Genomic DNA, 24,920 nt, shown 5'->3' on the forward strand with positions numbered 1-24,920 from the left:
ATACAGAATAGCTCTAATTGAATTAAAAAAGTTAAAAGTAAAGTTGCAAGAGTTGGTTAACAGAGGTTTCATACGACCAAGTGTGTCACCTTGGGCTGCTCCAATTCTGTTCATGGAAAAGAAAGATGGCTCGATGAGATTGAACAAAATTATTGTAAATAAAAAATACCCGCTGCCCCAAATTGGCGATCTATTTGATCAGTTGAAAGTTAAAGAGCCTAATTTATCGAAAACAACTTTCAAATCTCGTTACGGTCATTATGAGTTTCTTGTGATGCCATTTGGTCTGACCAACGCCCCTACCGCATTTATGGATTTAATGAATCACTTATTTCAAATGTACCTAGACAGGTCTGTTGTTGTATTCATTGACGACATTCTAATTTATTCAAAGAACGAGTCTGAGCATGCTCAACACTTGATAACTGTATTACAGACTCTGTGTGATAAACAATTGTATGCAAAGTTTAGCAAATGTAAGTTCTGGCTTCGAGAAGTCAATTTTCTTGGACATGTGATTGTTGCTGAACGTATTCATGTTGGTCTTGCTAAAATATCTGCAATTTTGAATTGGAAAGCTCTGAGAATTGTTTCTAAGATATTTAGCTTTTTGGGTTTAGCTATTTGTTATCGACGCTTTGTTAAGGATTTCTCAATAATTGTACTATTTTTGACTAGGTTGTTACAAAAAAAATGTTGAATTTATCTGGTCAGAGAAGTATCAGCAAAGTTTTGATCGACTGAAAGTTTTGTTGACAAGAGCCCCAATTTGGAACAGCCTGAATTTGGAAAAGAGTTTATTGTATACATTGATACTTCATTGTATGTTTTGGGTTGTGTACTGATGCAAGAATGTAAAGTCATAACTTATGCCTTCCGACAGTTAAAACTACACGAAAGAAATTATCCAACTCACGATCTTGAGTTAGCAACTATTGTGTTTACCTTGAAAATTTGGTGTCACTATCTTTACGGTGAAAAATGTCACGTTTATACTAATCATAAAAGTTTGAAATACTCGATGACTCAGAAAGCTGTGGCAACGAAAATGGTTAGAATTACTAAAAGATTAGGACCTAGTGATTGATCATCATCCGAGAAAGCTAATGTAGTAACTGATGTTTTAAGTCAGAAATCTTTGTTTTCTTTGAGAGATATGAATGCAAATCTTACTTTAAAATGGGACAATTTTATTTTGGCTAAATTGAAAGTAAGACCATTATTTCTAAAAGAATTCATGATCTCCAAAAGCATGATTCAATATGCAATCAAAACAAAGTCTAGTTGACAATTTGCAAACTATAGAGTTCAGTATTGGTGATAATGTCGGCTTGTATTTTCGAAACAAATTGTGTGTACCTGATGATTCATAGCTGAAAATAGACATTCTGAGTAAAGCTCATAATAGATTTTATATGATACATTTAGGCAACAACAAAATGTACAATGATTTGAAACAGATTTACTAGTGGCTAGGTATGAAGTGAGAAATCTTTAAATTTTTAACTAAATGATTAGTGTGTCATCAAGTAAAAGTCGAGCATCAAGTTTCATCCGGATTACTACAGCCTGTATGTATGTATACTATTGGTTTATGATTGGTTTATGTTATTAAATGACGTTAAATATAAATGTTTTCGATTGTACAGTAATGCTCTGTAATCCTAATTAGGCGACGGATATGGGTTAGGGGTGTTGCAATCATTCTCAATGAGTAGAATGTCATCGACATATAGAATGAGAAAGACAACCTTCCCATCTCTTAAACCTTTATAAACACAAGGTTCATCTACGTTTTGCTCAAATCCAAAAGTCTTGAATGCTTGATCAAATCTTTAATTCTATGAGTAAGATGCTTGCTTAAGTCCATATATGGATCTAAACAGTTTGCAAACTTTATGCTTGTTTCTTTTAGCTATATATTCGATGGGTTCCATCATATAAATGGGTTTTTTCAAGATAGTCGTTCAAAAACGCTATCATGGCATCCATTTGCCTGATCTTGTAATCGAGAGCTGCCACAATAGATAGCAATATGTGGATTGACTTGAGCATGGTTGTAACAACCCAAAATAGGGCCAAGGAGTTTTAGGGGTAATTAGGAATTTTAGCCTTAGAGTGTTCAAAATTTTGCAACATAGTGTGTCGGTAATGTTTTCGACTATGGTTTTTAGAAAATCAAATCAATTTTTTAGAATGAGTTTTAAAGACCTTTAATTTTAGAAAAAGGACTAATTTGTAACAGGGTTAAAATTGTGAGCATTTATGTTGCAATTCTACCAAATTTTAAAAACCAACCTAAAATCCCTCATTCCCACTTTTATTTCATGATAGTTTTCTCTCCAAAGTTTGTTCTTGTCGTCCTTTTGCTCTCCCAAATCTCTCAATCGATTTTCTTTGTTAAATCTTTAATCTTTTTATTTCCATCATTCCCCAAGCATTTAACCTTCATAAATCTTCAAGAAAACATCCAAAATTCCATTAATTTCATCATCTTCTGCATTTGTGGATGTTCTAGGTTTGCATAAAAAACTTATTATTTCTTCTACCAAAGATAACCATTCAGTTTATTATAAATTTTTAATGTTATTAGGCCTTTGACACTGAATTTTTAGTCATTAAATCAGATGTTTTGATTAAAAGCCAAAAATAGAGTCGTTAATGGTGAAATTAAGCAAGTGAACATGGACTATGAAGCAACTAGAAAGAAAAGACTATTGGATATCATTGAACTAGAGGAGATTAGGGGAAATGCTTATAAAAATGCTGCCATTTACAAGGAAAAGACCAAACAATGGCATGACAAGATTATTTTACCGCGATAATTTGTTGTGGGTCAACAAGTTTTATTATTCAATTCTCGACTCAAATTGCACCCAGGTAAATTGCATTCACGTTGGTCAGGACCTTTTAAAGTTGTCACCATATTTTTTCATGGCGCAGTCACAATTCGAGATTTACATGATGAACACCAGTTTAAAGTGAATGGACAGAGGCTAAAACACAATTTTGGCAATAATGATCAAAAGCAGGCAGAGACCATTAAATTGGTCGAAAAGTTTTAGTTTTTAATCAGTACTCCTTGATTTTAGTTTATTTCATTTTATTTGTGTTTTGATTAAGATTTTTTTCCTTTCTTTTTGCTGAATAATTAGGTACCATTGTCGACGCATTGAAATCTTACTATTAACGCATTCCATACGTCTACACTACCATTTATAGCTCGTCAAAATTCAGAGAAATTCAAATTCCACTGTTGGATCAAAACTCACTCAGCCATTTGATCTTTCTGAGCAGGCACAATTTCTATTAGACAAAACTCTTCCCGCCAGCCCTATATCTCTCCGCAAAACAACACGCCTTTCCATCTTCCTCTTTCACTCACTATAAATTCTCCCTCATTGTACCAACTGTAAGGCATTAAGCAACCATTTTTATTTCTTTTCTCTTCTAAAAATCCTATCTTTTTACCTTTAAATCATTTTCCTGCAACAAAAGATGGCAAAGAAAAGACGCTCGGTCAAGAAAGCCACCAAATCTGCTGGAGAACATGTATCCTCTGCTGCCACAGTCCGTGAATCAGAATCCCTCAGGCCAGTACAAGCAAGGGAGTCTGTAGTCTTTTTGAATAAAACAGTAAAGGAATGATTTCACAACAACATATTGAAGAGCAAATTTCATCCCGAGCAGGGCATTTCTCTTTCGCCACAACAAGATTTGGGTAAACAAGTCTCCAAAACCATCTCGAAGTTAAAGTGGGAAACTTTTTGCAACCATCCTAGAAGCTACTTGCCTTCACTGGTACGTGAGTTCTATGCCAATCTCTACGGTCATGAGTTAGAGTTTATTTTTGTTCGAGAAGGTTTAATACCATGTGATGCTACAAACATCAACGAGCTGTACAACACCAAGGTCGATGTCGACGAACACTCTGAGTTCATGGATGACATCACAGATGAAGAATGTGACCTGTTGGTGAGAGACTTGTGTGTCGAGGGAGCAGTTTGGATGGGTTCCCATTAAAAGAACTCTGCGATGCATCGTCGCTTCCTGACACTGCAAGGTAAAATTTGCAGACCACAGCCCTCCACTCAGAGCACCACAATCACCCTAGACAGAATGTGCCTGATATATTCCATAGTCAAGGGCCAATAAATTGATGTGGGTGCAATTCTTCACCAAGAAATAGCTGACTGCACTACAAGGCAGACTGGGATCTTAGTTTTACCATCCCTAGTGATGTTATTGTGCCAGCAAAGAGGAATCATGTCCCATGCTGGTGAGGAAATCATAGAAAATAAGGGCCAATCAATGAAACCTTTATAGAAAGAATGACTCGTGGTAAGGACACACCGATATTGAAGGAGGTGGAGACCAGCAAGACAAGAAAGAGTAAAGCCAAAGTCGACAGAAAATGAACAAGCATGAATGCAGAGACATCATTATGGCACAAACTGAAGGATGTCAAAAAAATGGTAAATTTCATCAATAACAGGCAGATCAAGCTTGTCGCTATAGTAGAAGATATGGAGTGATCCCTGAATTTGTTTTATGCTTATACCAGAGCCTGAAATAGTGCAATTGTAGCCATATTAGGCTAGCTAAGCCCATCCCTAGACAAGCCCTTTCTTGGATGACGACTTAAAAGACCAAGATACACCGGTGGCATCCTTACCCATTGTGCAGGTCTCTGATACTAAGAAATAAAAGGAATCTAGGGACATCGACGAATGCCTACGAAAGATTGATAGCTTATTTAAGGATGGTATTTTTGCTGATCAAGAAGACACTATTTTTAAAAAGGAAGTTGATGTTGTAGAAGAAGAAGTTATTGCTTAAGAAGAAGAAGTTGCTGAAAAGAAGAAAGAAAAAGAAAAATAAGATTTTTTTAAGAAGTTTGTCACCGCACTCGAATCTGTAGGTGCAAATATTAAGAATTTGGAGCGAATTAGAGCGAGACTGACAAAAGTTGCTGAGATCACCAATGAGGAGCAACACAATTCATGGGCAATAGTCGTCTACACTAGACCACTCCAAGTGTCCTCTCCTACAAAAAAAGTAGCCGATGATGCCGGGGCTGAGCCAGGAACTGATGAGCAATCTGAAGACCGCACAAAACCCAAAGAAAAGAAAAGGAAGCGCTCCAAGGATAAAAAACGAAAAAATAAGGAGGAGAAAGGAATATCATGCAGCCATATTGACAACTGCGGATAATTGAGTTAGTTTGTTTTAAGCTTTAATTGTAGTATTCATGCATTGCATGTAACTGTAGGTTTTATTTTGATAAGTATATATTGTCGTTGCAGTTTAAAATTTTTCTTTGAAGCATATAAGGTTTATTTGTGGTTAATGTAAATATGTGTCAAAATTTTTGTTCCATTCAATTTTTAATTCTTGAAGCATATGAATTATCAATGAATGAGTTGGAAAAATTTGATAGAAGATTGTAGCTTCAATTCTTTGATGAATGAATCAGGTTGCATGAGTAATGGATGACTGCCATCATTCCTTAAATCTTTAATTAATCTACCTTTTACAGATACTTATATATGTATATATAGTTATAAAGTAGAGACACTCCAAACTGGGTGTAGTATACAATGTTAAAAAGGGAACACTCCAATACAAGCGTTAGAAAAATGAATCTAGCCAAAGGCTGTCGCTGCATGACTGTGTGTCGGTGCAATTACGTACTACCTGGGGGTTTGTTGCACCCCATCGTTACTTCTCAAGAACAAGGGTACAATAATGCAATGATATCCCTTATTCCAAAAAAAGTATATATATACTTAGTATCATACAATAAATGTTGTCTGGTAGATAGAGTTTAGGTTTTGAAGCATGATGCTAGCATTGATGAAGTTGCAATTTTATTCATTCATACTTATGCATTGTTGATGCAATATTCTTTCACCTGAATGTGATTCATTCATTGGGATTTTAGGTGATTCAAGTTGCTAGAATGATCATTTGCTTTAGTGAATTTTTGGGTAGCCTTGCTAGTTTCTGCTTTATTTAAGAACAAGTAAAAACTCAAGTTTCGGGGTGTGATAGTACTAGGAAGAACATACGTTTTCTCCCTACTTATTCGTTAATTTTTCCCCATTTAATTATCTTTAGCATATATTTTATCATTTTCAGTTTAGTCATTTACATTTTATAACTCAATGAATCTTAGCCTATTTTATCCTTAATTTTGCTATCTTATTACATTATTGTCACTACAAGAGTTAATCTCAGACTGCGTCCAGAATCGTCGCCACAACTGACAGCTATCCGAATAAGAACCAAAACTGCGTGACCTATCTAGTCTGGTATAACCAACCTGTACGTACAAAGGATGGAATAATTTTGAGGAAAGGACACCTGTACTGTTGGAGCAGGACATAAAATAGGGGCTGCTTATAAACATAAGGTTCATCAGTGTGTCGTTCAAATCCAAAAGTCATGATCATTTTATCAAATCTTTTATTCCATGAGCGGGACACCTACTTAACTCCATAAATGGATATTAGCAGTTTCTGCAAACTTTATGCTCATTTCCTTTGACAACATAGCTAGTGGGTTGAGCCATGTAAATGGTCTCATCAAGATAGCCATTTAAGAATGATGTCTTGACATCCATTTTTGAGATCTCATAATCAAGAGCAGTGGCAATGGATAAGAGTATGCGGATAGACTTTAGCATGGCTATCGGAGAAAAGGTCTCATCGTAATTGATGCATTCTTTCTGTGTGTAACCTTTCCCTACAAGTCTAGCTTTGTGTATTTCCAGTTTCCCTTCTACATTTCTCTTCTTCTTGTAGATCCACTTACACCCTATGGGTTTAATTCCAATCGGTAAGTCTTCAAGTTCCCACACCGTATTAGATTTCATACAATCCATCTTGGCATCCATTGTATATTTCTATAGCTTGGAATAAGCGTCCTGCATAGCCTCCTCATAAATTAGTGGATCATCATCCTTATGATTGGCTTCCGTATTATAAATACTATCATCATAGATGAAAAAGTCTGGCTTCTTAGAAACTCTCCCATTACGATGGATTCCCCTATGCTGTTGATTATTTGCAGGTCTTTCTACAACTTTATCAAGAATTAAACTTGGTGATTGTTCTACCACTCCTGAAAGTTCCTCGAGAACCACTTTACTTTGAGGCTTAAAGTTATCAATGTAGTTTTCCTTGAGGAAAGTAGCATGAGTAGAAACTTTAATCATATTATCTATCAGATTGTAGAATAATCCTCCCTTTTCCTTTCGGATAACCTACAAATATGCACAATTTTGTCCGTGCATCCAACTTCTTTGCATTCTTATCTAGAACGTGTGCGGGACAACCCTATATTCTAAAGTGTATTAGAGCGAGTTTATTTCCATGCCATAGTTCATAAGGTGTCTTACAAGCAGACTTGGTTGGCATATCATTCAGAATATAGCAAGCCGTTTGTACCGTATATCCCTAGAAGGAAGTAGGAAGTCTTGAATAGCTTAACATTGAACGAACCATGTCAAACAAGGTTATATTCCTTCTCTCAACTATGCCATTCTTCTATGGAGTGCCTAGCATAGTAAACTGGGATGAAATCTCATTCTCTATGAGGTATCCTAAGAACTTATCAGACAAGTATTCCCTACCTCGGTCAGACTGAAAATTCTTTATGGATAAACCTAATTGTTTTTCCACTTCCGCACGAAACTCTCAAAATTTAACAAAAGTTTCACTTTTGCGGTGGACTAGATACACATATCCATATCACGAATATTTATCGATAAAATTCACGTAATAATCGTAACATCCTCGGGCACTGATGCTCATGGGACCACATACATCAGTATGCACAAGTTGTAAAGGTTGGTTGGCCCTTGTACCTTTCACATTAAAAGACCTCTTAGTCCTTTTACCTTCCAAGCAAGATTCACATTGTGGAAGACTAACTTCTTTAAGCATACTTAAGGGACCATATTTCACGAGTCTAGTGATTCTTTCTTGGTTAATATGACCAAGTCTTACGTGTCATAGGTACCCCTCATTAGAGTGGAAAGTTTTAAACTTTTTATTCACTATTTCAGTTTGAATCATCGAGTAGTTATTTGATTTGATAAAATAGATATTGTTTTCATCTATCCATTACAAATTAACGAACGATTTCTGTGAATAGCAATCCATTTATTGAATGTCACGATATAACCGTCATAAAATAAACATGTTATAGAAATTAAATTCCTCTTAAAATGAGGTACAGAAAACACGTTCTTTAAAACAATCTTCTTAAAATTATCAAAGTGTAAAATAACTTCTCCCACTGCTTCGGCTGAAACATAGCTCTCATCTCCAGTCTACAACAAGAGGCTCTTGTCATGCAGACTTCTCGTTTCACTAAACCTCTGTAACAAAACACACACATGTTAGTGGATCCAGAATCAATAACCCAGTTGTCAATTAATTCTTCCACTAAGCAAGCTTCAACCACAAAGAGTTTCATACATTTTCCCTTTTTGGCTAGGTAATCCAAATACTCCTTATAGTTTGATTTGAAATGCCCTTTCTTGTTGCAGAAGAAACATTTGATCTTTTCAGGATCTTTTGACTTCTTAGCCTTCTTCCCATCCACACAAGGTGGAACCAAAGACTTAGTCAGTTTCTTCTTTCCCTTATCTTTCTACTTCCCCTTAAAAGATGAGTGGCCCAGAGCTAAGTTTGCTTCAAGTTTCTCCTGAATCGACTTACCACCATTCAGCATCAACTCATAGGATTGTAATTTCTTCATAAGCTAAGTCAAGGTAAGTGCCTTATTCCCCAAGTTGTAAGCGAACCTAAAACCAACAAACTTTTCAGTTTAGGATTTGAATACTATTTCAATATGAGTGATTACGTCTATTTCAGCCCCATCGTCCTCCGCTTCTGCAAAGAATCTCATAAGCTTAAGCATATGTTATTTGATTGGAGTGTCGATTTTCTATTGAGAATTCATCAAATTTGTAATAGCAAATTGTCGAGCCGATGCGACTTGGCCTAAGAGAAAATCTTCTAAATTTGTCATGATCTCTTCGGTAGTATGATAATTCTTATGTTTCTTTTGCAACATACTACTCATGCTCGCTAACATATAACATCGAGTAATCGAGTCAGAATCTCTCCAGCAATTTCTCGCTTTGGGCTGAGCTTTAGGAGGGCACGTTTCATCAAGAACGAATACGTGTTTCTAACAGTTGAGAACTATCAACAAGTTCTATTTCCATTCTCGATAGTTATTCCCATTTAATTTGTTCTCAATAAGAATGCTAATAAGAGGAGTAGGAGACATATTTGAACTGAAAAAAAAAATATTCACTAATTATTATCTTTGTATTAAGCAAATATTTTTCATTTCAGCAACATATGAAGAATGCAGTATGATGCATGTGTCTTGTGTTCAAACCTTGAAAAAATATTTTTTTGTTGCTATGATCATTCTCACATTCATCAACTATGTCGCCTTAAGATCCCATGATTAACTAGCAAGAACATGGATTACATCCAATCAACTCGTAAATCTTAATTTTCAAGACTCCACACGAACTAACGACTGTTTAACATTTGGCCATCATCTCTAGCTTAAATATTGGAAAACTATTTAATAAGAGATGATCTTGAGTGTGTAACCATTAACTCAACACCCATCATGAACATGCTCTCATTTGTGAGTCATCTTGGGACAATCTCTCTGAAAGTCATGCATGACTAGTTGTCCTTAAAAGGAAGTCTCATCTACTGGATCCACATGACAAAGTTTACCTTGAGGTAGGGCCAAGGTAGGAACCGACTCAAAACTTTATCATGCTATCACTTAAGGACCATCAATGGAGGTCGTAGGTCTTATTCAAAGACCTTCTCCCACTCAATATTTTAAAAACATTTAAGGATTTTTATCTTAAGTTTCAAGAATGATTATACAATAGTCCTAGTGGCATTCTTACCTAATCTAAATGACATGCTTCCGATATATACATGGCATGATATGGCAATTTTATAAAATTCACATTCATTCACAAGAATCAATCAATCATAAAAAAACAATTTTGATTATCCATAGTTTTTCTTTTAAGTGAAAAATCGAAGAAGTGAATGTGAATCGTGCACCAAGTAGGGTTCCAAGAAAGGGAGGTGAGTCAAATTTGATCGCTTAAAAACCAAGTATTTCCTAGCCAGAGTCAATCCTAAACATGCACCTTCTCATTACCACACTTCTCACAGTTATCGAATAACATAAAGAAGTGAATGGAACAATACAACAGATGTATTTTCTCATTACCACACTTTTTATTTTTTGAACGATCCATTGTGGATCGATCATCTCATATATATATCACAATTATAACATTACATAATATGAATATTATAAACAATTATAAAACAAATATATAATGAGATAGGTAATTAAAATTAAATTGTCAGCTAATGTTTCCATGGTTCTATTTCTAGAAAATAAATGAAAAAATAAAATTACATAATTTTTGGCCATAATGCATTCCTTGGGTCTTCAACCGCTATCGAATCTTTTCCTCGTCATGGACTCGTTTTGGAAAAATTATATTGTCCTATGTCTGTTTCTGGCTCACAAGAATTCTATGAATTTAAAAAAAATAGTCCTACATGGAGATGATAGTCCACGGTCTATTTCCTAATAACCACAACCTCGACAATAAAAACAATTATATAACAAATATATAATATCGCATCTGTTCACATATATAACTTAAAACATGCATAAGATCTAAAGAATGTCACTTTCTATGTAAAAAATCATTCAAGAAAAAGAGAATTTTATTTTGATCATCTGTTTATATTATAGATAGAACACAACTTGGCTCATGATACCAATTGTTAGAAAAAATGGGTTTGGAAAACGTAGCAGAAAATAAATTTAGGGAAAACAGAGTTTTAAAAATTTTTCCAAAACAAGATCTTGGTTGTGATATCTAAAGTAATAAACAATTAATTAAAATTGTACCTTTTTGATTCGTCTAGGTTGAGCGCTTCGACCAAGTAGTCTTCTTCGTTATCCTCTAGCTCACATCTGCCGAGAGTGGGCTCGCTTCGAATCATAATATTTTCACAAAAATTACCAGTTGGGTAATTTCATAATTTCTCTAAAATTTGGGGTCAAGTTGTAAATCAAAAAAAATCTCTAGAAATTTTCTGAAATAATCTCTTCAGAGAATTTTCTCTTTACAACTTTCTCTTAAATTCAAATGTGTTTAAAATAATGACCCAATGCTCTCTTCATATAAGGAGAGTTTAGAGAGTTCAACTATGATTAAACTTAATCACTTTAATATTAAATTAATATAATATTCATTAAGATAAATATTAGATTAAATTTAATATTAAATCTTATTAAAATAATAGAATGTTTATCTACAAGATAAATATTTAATTTAATTTAATATCAAGATAATCACTTTAATATTAAATTAATAAAATAATAATAAAATAAGTATTTAATTTAATTTAATATTAAACTATTAAAATAATATTATTTTTGAAATAGTTAATCTAAAATCAAATTCTCTAGTAGAGTCCTAGTAGGAGTGTAACTCTTCCACTACTCAACCACCGAAAACCAACCACTGCTAACCACCAAAATGCCGCTATCATAGCCACTGACACCGTCGTGTTCGGTGATACAGGTGCGACACCCTTACGGCACCCGGACCCGATTCGATTATTGTCAGTTCGGTTATGGTCAGTGACGACCCGACTGGTTCGGTCTAGCTACCAGTTGGACCATCGCCCCGGTTTCACATACCGATTCCAGTTCGACTAGTTTTTGGGTCTTAGTCTTGGTTTTGGGCTCCCGGGACCAATTTACGATCTCAAGTCCAATTTTCAAGTTCAATTACCCATTGGGCCAATTGTCTGACTTAAAAATTAATTTTTAAAAAGATCATATTAATTTTAATTAATTTGATTAATTTAATTTTACTTGATCAAAATTAATTTTCCCAAAAATCACTTAAATTTTCCAAATTAATTTTTCAAGAAAATTCTTAATCAAATTCTCTAGTTGAACAATTCTCACGACTAATTAATTTAATTCCACATCAAATAAATCGACTCAATTGAATTATTTCCAAAGTTGTAGAATTTTCTTCTGATTCAAATGCAATTCGATCAAGCTTTTGTTGGGCTAATAGAAGGACCAATCGGACATATGCAATTAGGCTCTAATAAATGCAATTATGTCTAGAAGTATCGTTCTGATAATTCGCAATTACTTAATCATGGATTCAGTCCACAAGAAGTACCATGATTGAATACTCCTTATTGTATACTCTTTACAAAAGCAATTTATCAAATTGTTTTGTCCAATGACCTCGTCATGTGTGTGTTATCGTCATATGATATCATTGATTCCTTTGAGTTAAATTCGTTCACTAAATACAATCTTATTTTATCTCATTGTCACCATTGTGTCTTCTTAATGATTAATATGATATTTGTCAACAAATGACTCTGATAAATTACACGTTTGAGAACAAGCAACCCATGACCACGTTCCATATTTATCAATCCACAAAATGCCAATGAGAGAATACCGTTAACTCTTTAATTGAGCTATGAATTCCACTATTGCTAGTAAAGCCATGCCATACACAAGTCATGTACCCAACATACTAGCTATGGGTTCGATTATTTTTAGTGTATAAGTCTCCACTTATACCAAAGCACATGAGTTGCATACGCATGGCCAGTGGCTAACTCATGATTTAGGTAAATTACACCATGAACGTCACAAGTGAATTAATTCACAAATAGATTCATAATTAATTCATCTTGGGTCCAATCCAATGTATCATTCTACCAATGAATACATTTATGTCTCTACCCGTGTAGTCAACTGCTTCGATAGCCAAGATTAGTCATCTCCCCAATTGGAATTATAAACGACATAATAATCCTACTTAGTATTTGAATCAAATGTTCACTTTGATTCTTTTACGGGATTACGAAATTATTTAGATTATCTACTGAAGTAAGTTGTCTTTCTTGCAATATAAATGTTATTACAATGCAACTTATCTTCAGTTTTAACTTAGACAATCAATGAGCTAATATTTTCTTGTCACAATTTTGCTATGCATGCAAAATATAAAAGACAGAAATACAAAAGACATAATAGTGAAATGTGAAATTAAATTTATTTATTTATTTATCATTCAAATAAATAGAAAACAGATACATTTTTACTGCAATATGCGTACATTTCCCAACACTTATCCAAATATTTCACATGTTGTTAGTGTTGTTAGTGGATACATGGCAAATCCTAGTAAGTTACACTGGCATACAATTAAGTAGATTTGTAGATATTTACAAGATACTTCTAACATGTGCTTAGAGTTTTAAAGAACTCAAAAGGGTTTAGTCGGATATGTTGATTCTGGTTATACAGGAATAGATCGAATGAAGTCTCTTATAGGTTACCTATTTTCTTTTGGAAATTGTGTCATTAGTTGGAAAGTGACACTTCAAGCTACAATGGCTTTACCGACTTTTGAAGCATAATACATGGCAATTACAGAAGCAGTCAGTGAATTGGTTAAGGAAAAAAGGGTAACTATCGTATATTGTGATAGTCAAAGTGCCATAAATCTCACCAAAGATCAAATGCTTCATAAGAGAACGAAGCACATAGACATTCATTATCATTTTGTTCAAGAGGTGATCATTCAAAGAGATATTCAAATTCTTAAATTTGGCACAGAACACAATTCGGCAGACATGTTGACAAAGAGCCTTCCAATTCCAAAGTTTGAATATTACTTGGACTTGGTAAGCATCCGACGAAGAATCAGTTAAGCCCGTAATAGGGCTTGAGAAGGGAGTTGGTCCAAATACAAGCCAATGTGGAGATTTGTGGGAGAATGTCTCTTATTTTGACCAAAAAATATTTTGGCTTTTCTTCTCCTAGTTAAACTCTATTTTTAGTTTCTGACTTAAATTCTAATTAACCTAGAGTTGTTGTAGTCATATATGCTACAAATTTCAGCCTATAAATAGGTCTTAGTTACTCTAGGTTTTACACAACAAAAATATTTAAATTGAGATAATTTTGTTCTTTGTTTTGAAGGATTTTTCTTGTGGGGCTTCAAGTTTTGTTTAAATTCTCTCCATCTTTTGTACTCTTCTTTATTGTAGTGAAATCTCCTTTTGCCCATGGTTTCTTATCCTTTTTTGAGAATTTTTTCCACGTAAAATTTACGTGTTCGATCTTTTCGATTCTTATTTTATTCATTTTTTATGTGATCTTGGGTCCCTTAATTGGGCTAAAACTGAATCTGTCATTTGGATCTAAAACATGGGCTAAGGCTAAGAAACCCAAAAAGGCATTTATGGGCTCTTAAGGCTTAACCCGTACATTTTTATTTAGTTTAACAATTTCCATAACTTTATTTTATGTTTTATTCGAACATCCTTTTAATATGTCTTAAAATGTTATGTCTTTTTATTGTATGTTTACTATGTGTCTTAAACGTATTTAATGTGTCCTAATGCATGGTTATCATGTCCTAAGAGAGTCCAATGGCTGGCTATCTTAAAAGCTTCAAGAGGTTGTTTGATTTTGCAAAGAGCATCAAGTACGTTCACATTCAAAATGGTTGTTTGTGTGGGCATGATAAGTGACCATTCGGTCAAAACATTGCTTCCTTAAATGCATTGTCTAAGTGAGAGAATGAATGGGACTCTTTGGCAGCCTTCTAGAAGATGGTTATTGATCATTCCTATGCTCAATTGAATGCAACCATCCACAAAGAAGCTGAATGTCCTTCTTGGGGAAATTATTTGGTCACTAAGCATGATGTGACCTTAGCTCAGGAAGTTACTACCGAATCCATTGAGCTGCCACAAGGGCCAATAACTCGATCACGAGCTAAGAAATTTTGAAATGCATTAGCAAGCTATGTGGAACGAGCTTGAGGAGAGAAAGTAGTCGAATTTGATAGTCATGCTTTGAACAGTTCAATAGGCTTCACTTGCAATTTATTGCAAGTTGAATTTGTTTCTTTTAATTAAACTTATCTTAGATTAATAAATGAGTTGCTGATCAATTAATTCAACTCATCTTAAGTTTTTAATAATTGAGTTATTATTGAACTTTATTTAATAAGATGCTTCTTTAATTAACTAGTTGATGCATGAGTTAAGTTCATTTAATTATGCTTCTTTAATTAACTAGTTGCTGGAATAATTGTTGCATATGTTTTTAGTTCATTTACTTAAGTTAAGTAATAATGTGTGTTATGTTTAATAAGTGTTTACATGTGTCTAATAAGCTGATTTTAATGTGTTTATAGCAGGTGTCTTTTCAGCTCATAACCGTTACAACTCAAGGCTGTTATAAATTGAATAAAGTGGCTATTCAAGTCATTTTCAGTTACAAAGTAAAGGGGCTATTATAAAGGAGGCTATAACATCATTTAAGGAGTTTTTAAGAGCATTTTTATGGCCTTTAAAATTCGGCAACAACCTTTCTTCTTCCAGTAGTTTTTGTTCTTTCAAGAGAATTAATCAAGCATTCAAAATATCGTTAAGGAGTTGGTTAATACGTTGGTGTCTACTCGGCTAGTCAAGGACAACTCAAGAGTCATTTTCAAGCAATTCAAGTTATTCAATTCAGCTGAATTGAAGTGAATTCAAGAAAGGAGTTATTTCATTCAAGAATAAGAAAAGACTTGAGTTTTTTTTATTTCCATTTTTATGGCACATTAAGTTGAATGTTTGTGACCATTCGACTAGCCTAATCTAACACTATAAATAGATGTAATCAGCCTTAGAAAGGGGACTTTTGTTGAATATATGTTGAATTTTAGTATTGTGAGTTATCCAATTCTCTTTGTTTCCTTGGGAACTGATCTGACTTATCAAGCATAGCTTGTGGCGTCTATCTTTTCTTTGTTTGCCGAACTTATCACCTTTGGTGTGGCGTTCAATATACCTTTGGTTACTATCATAATTGATAGTGGGTCAAGGTTCTTTGTTGTTCCCTTAAAATCGTAAATCACCTAAGAACCATTTTGAGACTCGGGTCAACAATCCATTATTGTTGGTTCATTCTCGGTCTTAGCCAATTTTCCATTATTTTGCTTAACCATTTATGCTACTATTTTTGTTTGAAACCATTTACTTATTTTGTTTCATTTTAACCGAAACGAATCTATCCTTACTCAATTCACGATCGGGTAATACTTACAACTCGGGACATTTTCGTAACGAGTTCATATCAAAGCATGCACGAAACGGTTTAATGAATACCATTTTGGTTGTTCGACTAAAGAGAAGACATTAATACATCTTAATTGTTATGTGAAGTTCATGTACATCATTTAAGGCTGAATTTAGCCATTCATCTATTAGGTGTTCTATATATATTTCGGTTTTATCGTTGTTGTAAGGTTAGACTATTTTTTTTATCAAAACTACATTTTAAGTTTCAACTCTTTGTTCTTTTTAGAACTTCCTGAACTTATCAAGAATTCCATTCTTGTGGCATTCACCAAAGTCAATCTTATCACTTCAACCCATTCCAAAGTGTGGCGATCATCCTATACTTTTGGTTCCTATCTCAATATAGATAGTGGGTCAAGGTTTCATCGATTTCTAAACTTTTCGAGTTTAAGAAATCTTATAGAATTTGGATCGCGTTGTTTTATAACATCAATTCTTTTCTAGTTCGTTTAAGTTCGTAAGTTATATCCCAAATTTACCTTATTGATTATTTTCCTTCATAATTAACAATATTTCGAGTAAATGCCTATTTAGACGATGAGGAACATTCAAACCGCGAATCAAATTTCAAACTCATAACCAGGTTCACGTCAACTTTATTCTTTGTTTGTCAAATTAAATTTTTTTTGAATGAAATAGACTGATATTATATAAAAGAATAGCTCATGACAACAGCTTCTGAAACGTCAAAAGAAAGAAAACAGAACCGACAAACTGGACAGTTGGCAAGCACCAACAGAGAAAAAACAAAAACAAAGCAAAATAAAGAAACAAAGAAACAAGCAATCAAATGCCTAGAAACTATCGAACCAACCCATCAGAAGCCAAAACTTAAGCCAAGAAACCACTGAACTACCCTCAATATCAACCATAGTTCTCCTCATCATCAGCATCTGGAATAAGAAAGAACAAGAGAACAAGCCCCACAAAGGATCCACTTCCATTTTCAAAGCACAACAACAGAAACTCAGTTCCGTTGGTCCCAAGCCAAGCGATCTTGTAAAGCCGCAACACGGAAAGAATCTGGCACACCGGTGAGCCAATCTCCAAAGAACTTTCGTCTACGACCCTCCAGAGCCAGTAAATGAGCCGCTTCATTAATCGATCGAGGCACTGCAAGGTAAGAAACCTCCTCAAAAGCCATACCCAACATGTATATATGATGTGTAATCGGTCTGAGCACCGATTTGTCCTTCTCCTTCCTTTGAACATTATTGATAACTGTCAGCGAATCACCTTCCACAATCGCATCCACAACATCAGAAAAAAGATAAGTTTCTGCCCCTATAATCTCACCCTGTGAATTTCTGGCTAGGACAGCTGTAACAGCAAGCATTTCCGTATTTAGATAAGACGCATCGAAGTTTAACTTAGTAACACCCAGATCTGGTGGTCTCCATATCTCCTTAGACAGAGATCTAGGATAGGAACAGAGAGATATCGAATAAATCCGATTGTTGTGCACATATCCCCGAATAAACCCCAAAGCCTCCTACAGCAAAAAAATAACCCCTTCATGGATAAGTTTGTTTCTATAGAACCAAAGACTCCATATAGAAACCACAATTAATTGTTTTTGATGTTCCTCAGCTACAGAAAACATTTTGACAAAACAGAGCGAGTGTCCCACTGAATCATCAAAAAGAGGAATTTGCACAGATAGCGACACCCACACCTTCTGCAAAATACGACATGACCACAACAAGTGATCAAAATTCTTCGGCTCTTCCTTACACAGCGGGCACAAAGCTACTGCACACAAGGACCTCCTCGCCAAGTTACAAAAATGAGGCACCAAATTATTCACCAACCTCCAAATGTGTATTTTAATTTTCCCTGGAATGTTTAAAGACCATAATGCAGTGTAAAATACTTTGTATTCCTCACCACAAGGATTTGTACTTAGGATCACGTAACTAGTCAGAATTAAGAACCCGATATCCACTCTTAACAGAGTATTCCTCGGAACCCTCATGCTTCCAAACGAACCGATCCTCCTGACCGCATTCAGAGACGGGGATAGTGAAGATACGATCCGCTGTACTCTCATCCACCAGGTCATAAACCAGCTCCCTATCCCAGGTATTAGTAACATTGTTGATTAGCTGATTGACAGTAGTCCAATTAGGCCTGATCATCTGCACTGAAATTCGATTATTCTCTCTTCCAGGTAACCAGGGATCATTCCAGATATTGATGCAATCACCCTTTCCAACCCGCCACAACATCCCTTCCCTGACTACCTCACGAACATTACAGAGACTTCTCCAGGTAAACGAGGTGTAAGATCCAGTTTTCGCTGAAAAACTATCAGAAGACGGGAAATACCGGGCTCTAAAAACTCTGGCTAACAAACAATGAGGTTGATCAAAAATACGCCAAACCTGTTTAGCTAATAGGGCTTTATTAAACAAGAACAAATTTTTAAAACCTAACCCCCCAAAACACTTCGGTTTGCAAAGCATCTCCCAACTGCTCCAATGTATACCTTTCGATGACTTATTATTTGTCCACCAAAATCTGTTCATAATTCCTTCAAGCTTACGGCACAACAATTTGGGCAATAAGAAGCATTGCATAGCGTAAATTGGGGCAGCCTGAAGAACCGATTTAATGAACACCTCTTTCCCTCCCATAGACAAATAGCATAACCTCCAACCTTCCACACGTTTTCTGAGTCGATCCTCAAAACTAGCAAAAGCCCACCTTTTCTTCCGGCCTACCATCATAGGCAATCCCAAATACTTCTCCGGATTCTCAGCCTCCCGAACTCCTAACTGGCTAACAATATCCATCCTTACCTCGGAATTTACATTTGCCCCAAAATAAATAAGAGACTTATCAAGATTCACTCGCTGTCCTGAAACCACTTCATACTCCTTTATTATATCCCGAACCACTCTTGCCCCACTATACGAGGCATCTCCAAATAGGATGCAGTCATCTGCAAAAAACAGATGATTGAGGGTCAATCGCTCCCTACCAACAGACGCACCTATCATCCGACCCGCTCGTTTTGCTTCCTGTAAAAGCGTGGAAAATCCCTCGGCACAAATCAGAAAAAGGTATCGACTAAGAGGGTCACCCTGTCGTAGCCCTCTTGAAGGAAAAAACCAGTCACTGTTTACTCCATTGAGACTAACTGAGTAAGAGACAGAACAAACACACCTCATAATAAGCACATTCCAATCAACATGAAAGCATAAATGCTTCATCATTCCAGCCAGAAAATCCCGTTCAACACGATCGTAGGCTTTACTCATATCAAGCTTAAGTGCAAAATTCCCCTTCTTACCTCTTCTCTTCATTTTGAGTGAATGGAGGATTTCATACGCGATCAACACGTTATCCGATATAAGTCTTCTAGGAATGAAAGCTCCTTGAGCTTCATTGATACAGCTCCCCAAAGTATCGCTCATCCAATCCACCAAAACCTTTGCCACAATTTTGTAGATAATAGTACAAAGGCTTATAGGCCTAAATTGAGACATATTCTTAGGCTTATCCACTTTGGGAATCAATACAATACGCGTTTTATTAATATCACCAATCTCAGTCTGACCATGCAAAATAGATAAACAATACGTTGAAATCTCCTTACCAATAATGTGCCAGTATCGCTGAAAGAAGATAACTGGAAACCCATCAACCCCAGGGGCTTTCAACGGAGTCATTGACTTAACAGCATTAGCAACATCCGTCTCAGTGAATTGTTGTAACAATCTAGCATTCATGCTATCAGTAACTCGCTTCTCTACTAGACCAAAAAGATGCTCGTCCGATCCCATTTCTGATGCAGAAAACAGCTTACCAAAATAATCTGAAGCTATCTTGATAAACTCTGAAGTAGAATAAACTCGTCTACCATTCTCGTCTTCTAATGCAGAAATTCTACCACGAAGATGGCGTTGTACCGCAACCGAATGGAAATACTTGGTATTTCGGTCACCATTCTTCAACCAGTTAACACGGGCTCTTTGCTCCCAATATATTTCTTCTTTGTCCGCTTCCAAATTAATCCCTAGGTGAACCTCCATAATTTCGTCAAGGGTCTCGTTAGAAACTTCCCGTTGATAAAGACTGTTCAGTTTTGCTTCTAGATCTACACGAGTCTTCTTCTCTTCTCTATCCTTTAACTTACTCCACTTTTGCATTTGGAGGCCAATTCTCTCCAACTTATTCGGAACACAACTAAAAATATCCTCCCACCATCTTCGAACCCTTCCTTCAAAAGAACTATCCAAGCACCACTTAGCTTCAAATCGAAAGGGCTTAGCTTCGTTACTTCTCCTCCGGACTTCCCACCTCGCTCTTATGGTGTCAAGAAGAATGGGGCAATGGTCTGAAAAGGAATGACACAAATGTTCAAGTTGGTAATAAGGGAAAATAATTACCCAACCCAACGTAGCAACTCCCCTATCCAGACATTCACGAATGTTCGTAGCAGCAAATCTACCTCTTTCCCAAGTGAACCACCTTCCAATAAAACCCAAGTCATTGAGACCACAATCTTCTAAAGTTGTACGAAAGTCCTTCATTTGACGTTCTGATCTAAGACGGCCCCCTTTCTTTTCAAATAACTTGGTGATTTCATTGAAATCCCCCAAAACAACCCAAGGAATTTCTTGCTCATTGCTCAATTGTCGAAGTAGATTCCATGAATCAGCTCTACTCCGTTCATCCGGATTCCCATAAAACCCTGTTAATCTCCAACAATTACCACATTCAGTATCATTAACCTCAACATTAATATGAAAAGAGGAAAAGCTCCTAAGCGTGATCAATGCATTACCATTCCAGCCCAGAGATAAACCACCTTTAGAGCCGATAGATCCAATATCAATTCCATTCGCAAAGCCACACTTCTGTCTGACTAACTCCATCTTCCTAGAACTTAATTTTGTCTCCATAAGAAACAAAATTCGGGGATTAATGGCCCTCAACTTATTTCTGAGCTCTTTACTGTTCGTGGTCTCCCCAAACCACGAACATTCCAACTTAAGATTTTCATTGATCCCGGCTGCTCTGATCACCAGAGCTAGCCGATAAGTACATAGACCTTGACCCTTCCTTTGATCCCAAAGAATCAGCTGGAATTTCCATTACCCTCTGTCGCTTCTTTCCTTCCACCAATGCTACAACATCATTTTCCTCCTCCAACACCATATCCATAGGCCCCTTCCCAAATCCATTGATAGCGAAATCCTCTTCACCCCGCTTACTCCAATTTTATTGCTCACCAGAAACCTTCTGTAGTTTATCAACAAGATATAGTGAACCATCAGCTTCACGTAACCATCTACTCACCTCCAAATTCCTTCGACCCACCACTGCACGCAACGATAAATCCCAACCAAAAACAATCTTCGAAGGTTCAATTCTTAGTCTAATAGAGCAGAAACTCTCCCCATGTCCTAATTTTCCACATATAAAACAGAATAGACTTAGTTTTTCATGCTTAAAGCGAGCATAAGCAGTCATAGTCGTCCCAAATTGATTTTTCTTCTTCCTTTTCAGCGGAGCAGCCACATCCAAACAGACCCGAACACGCATATACTTCTTAGAACCCGAAACTAGTGTAGTAGAGTCATACCCAATAAATCCCCCACAAAAATTCCCTAACTGTTTCGCCAACTATTCAGACAACAATCCCAGAGGCAAATCATGAACTTGTACCCAAAATTCCGTGGAGTTTAAATCCACCATCGCCGGGTTGTCCCCGTACTTTATTCTTTTCAATATAAGCAAATGATTATTGAAAAACCAAGGTGTGCCAACAATCACCCTAGTAATGTCAACTTCATTAAAAAATTGAAATAGGTACCGTTTTTCTCCTAGATCTGTAATGCAGATTCCTCCAATAGGGTGCCAGATATCAGCCATTGTATTCCGTAGAGAGGGAAAATGAACAACACTATCTGTCAAACAGCGCCCCACAAGGAAAAATTGGGAAATACTTTCCACTGATGCTGCATCTTCTTGGATCGCATCTTCCTCCTCATCCACTAACCTTAGATTTGCCAGATCATCTTCCATGTGTAAAGTAATCAAAAACAACAGCCAACAGGACTGGGAGAATCAAAATTAGAGTCAACCAAATAAAGAGAAAACCAAAGAAAATACCAAAGAAAACGTGCCAGGTGGCAGACAGAAAAACATACGTGCCAACCGGCAGACTTTAGGGTTTTTTGTCAAATTAAATTTTTAACCCATAACAAATGCTGTCAGTTTAGAATATATATCGGAAGTTGTAAGGTTTTGCTTTTTCATTTCCGTGTCTTAGTTGTAAAATTTGTCTTTATCATGAAATTAGTTAATAAAAGAATATTTCTTTTCTTAACCAAAGAAAATTAAGTTCGAATTGCTGGGATTAATCTTTTTAATTTCACACACCTTAAGGAAACTGTTGCAGATATTGTCACAAAATTTAAAATTTAAAATTTAAATTAATATTTTAACATATATGTAATCATATTTTTAATAAATTTAAATTAAATAAATGTCAGAATAAAAATATGTAGTAAAGTAGTGGTGGCCGCTAGTAAACTTCTAAAGTTTAGAGGCAGTACATGCATGTTTTTTATAAGGATTTTAAATTATCAAGTATATATGGTTGAGGTTGATTAAGTTTTACCATTGATGGTGAAGGAAATAAGCATGGTATCATTAACGGTGTTCATGTCGACATGTAGAATTTCAAGCGAGAGGTGTTCAAGGAAGACATTATTTCAACAGGCTGACGAGAAATCTGAGGAGACACCATCATTGAAAGAAAACTTTGGCCTGAAAACTTCACTTCCACATCGACTACCGGAGACTTAGGTTTGCAACGAGCTCGTTAGTATCATCCACGCCACAGCCATGATGATTTCATGGTTTGAGTCCCTTGTTGAGCAAATAAACTTGGCTTAAAACAGTTGTGAACTATTTTGATGCCCAATGGAAGCTTGTATCCGAGACAGTCTTAAAACAGATGCTGAAGTAGTTGGAGATTTGCCCCTGGAATGTTAGTAAAGAAAATGTAACATCTATGTTCCTCCCATTTTAGTAAAGAAAATCAGTTAATGGGGAGTACTTGACAATAAGATTCGATAACTTTATGTACTCATCGGTCCTATCTAACCAGCCTTCTAATTGACTTATCCAGCAACATTCTGCTGGTCTAGATGCCTCAAAGAATACATATCATAATGGCTTTGGCAGAGCACAAATCTCTAGCTACTGCAGTAACCCATTCTGAACCTGTTTAAGCCTTTATGAAGTCATTCATTAGATAATATCAATGAGAACAAGAGCAAGAAATGGCTAATGCTATGGCAAATCATACCTAGTATGTTATGTATAGTAGCTTTTATTAAAAACTAAAAAGATGTTAGAAATCACGGCCGTTGGTTTTTTTACATTGGCTCGTGTTTGTGTTACATTTTTTAGCTCACCTTAGCAAAAAACATTTTAAGTTTTAACAAAACTAATCAAATTTTATGCACAACTTGAGCAGTAAGGAACAGAAAAAAAAATGAACATCAAAATTGTTGTAAAAAGCAAAACTTATGTGCTACCCTGCTTGATCCATTTGAAGACCTAGATATCTTTGATCCATTTGAAGACCTAGATATCTTTATCCACATGTAACACTAAATCGTGAGACCTAGAGCAAAGGATGTACACCTCATCAGCATGTTACATTATCCGCAACAAAATATTGGTCTCCCGCAAATGCTGGGTAGACCCCAAAAACTGGGAATCGGCAGCTTTTGTTCATCATGAAGTTGCATAATGGTTTTGCAGCAATTCCTAATTGAAGGGCCAGCACGGCTAACACGAGGACCAATTCCTATAAAAAGACCCCTGATCCCTCCATCCCTGTTTCAAAGAAAATACGGTAAGGAAACCCTCATCCCAAATTAACCAAGTTGTTTTGACTCAAATCTCTCAACGAATTGGTTCTCACATACAATGCAGCACAACCAAATATAAATTTTTTATAAAAAAAAAACTCATGCCAGTAGCACAACAAAACAAATAAAAGCAATGAAATCCATTAACACCAAAAGGAGAAAAAAATTCTCAAGACTAACCTAGGGTTGTAAACGAGATATCTCGCTTGAAAGCTACTTAGATTTGACTAAAAAACAACACTTGAAATCAATTCAGCCATTCTTAAGTCAAGCTCAAGCATCTCAAGCTACCAAGCAAGTCGAATTCAAGTATCCTAATGCTTAAATCTAATAACTTGAGAGTCTAATGGAGCTTTGTTATTTTTAATTATACATTTTTAATTTAGTTAGTATTTACAAATTTCAGTTCAACAGCGGAGCATAAATAAGTGAGTTTGAATTTATTTTTATTAGGTAAACAAGTTGAATCGAACCTGAATGAGCTCAAGCATCTCAATTTTTATCTCAAATCATGTTCGAGCCCTCAAAGTGATACTCTAGTGAGCTCAAGCCAAGCTCAAGCTTCTTACAACTTAAACTCAGCTCAGCTTGATTCTACCCCTAAACTTATCCAAGCAAGGCTTCAAACAGAAATATAATCAAGTTTGATTCCAGTCCTATCAACATATTAGATGCAATTGTTTTTCAAGCATAGTGCTGCCTGGGGGGAATCAAGCAGATTGCATTCGATCCAATGTTGTCAAGGCGTGTG

The 24,920-nt window shown here is 35.7% G+C and overlaps 1 protein-coding gene across 1 annotated transcript; it reads right to left on the minus strand.

Moving 5' to 3' along the window:
• Positions 1-17,238: 17,238 nt before the first annotated feature.
• Positions 17,239-21,154, minus strand: LOC121220330 (uncharacterized). The gene is made up of 2 exons (XM_041100012.1): positions 18,206-21,154; positions 17,239-17,763 (listed from the first exon to the last, which is right to left on the minus strand). The coding sequence occupies exons 1-2, from the start codon at positions 21,152-21,154 to the stop codon at positions 17,239-17,241; spliced, it is 3,474 nt and encodes a 1,157-aa protein (XP_040955946.1).
• Between the last annotated feature and the right edge of the window lie 3,766 nt (positions 21,155-24,920).

The sequence above is a fragment of the Gossypium hirsutum genome, chromosome D08 (assembly GCF_007990345.1).
Source record: "Gossypium hirsutum isolate 1008001.06 chromosome D08, Gossypium_hirsutum_v2.1, whole genome shotgun sequence".
Lineage (NCBI taxonomy): Eukaryota > Viridiplantae > Streptophyta > Magnoliopsida > Malvales > Malvaceae > Gossypium > Gossypium hirsutum.

Coding starts and splice junctions, on each gene's coding strand:
- LOC121220330 (XM_041100012.1), bottom strand. CDS start 21,154: ATGGAGTTAGTCAGACAGAAGTGTGGCTTTGCGAATGGAATTGATATT. Junction 17,764..18,205: donor CTGTTAAGAGTGGATATCGG/GTTCTTAATTCT, acceptor TTTTTGCTGTAG/GAGGCTTTGGGGTTTATTCG.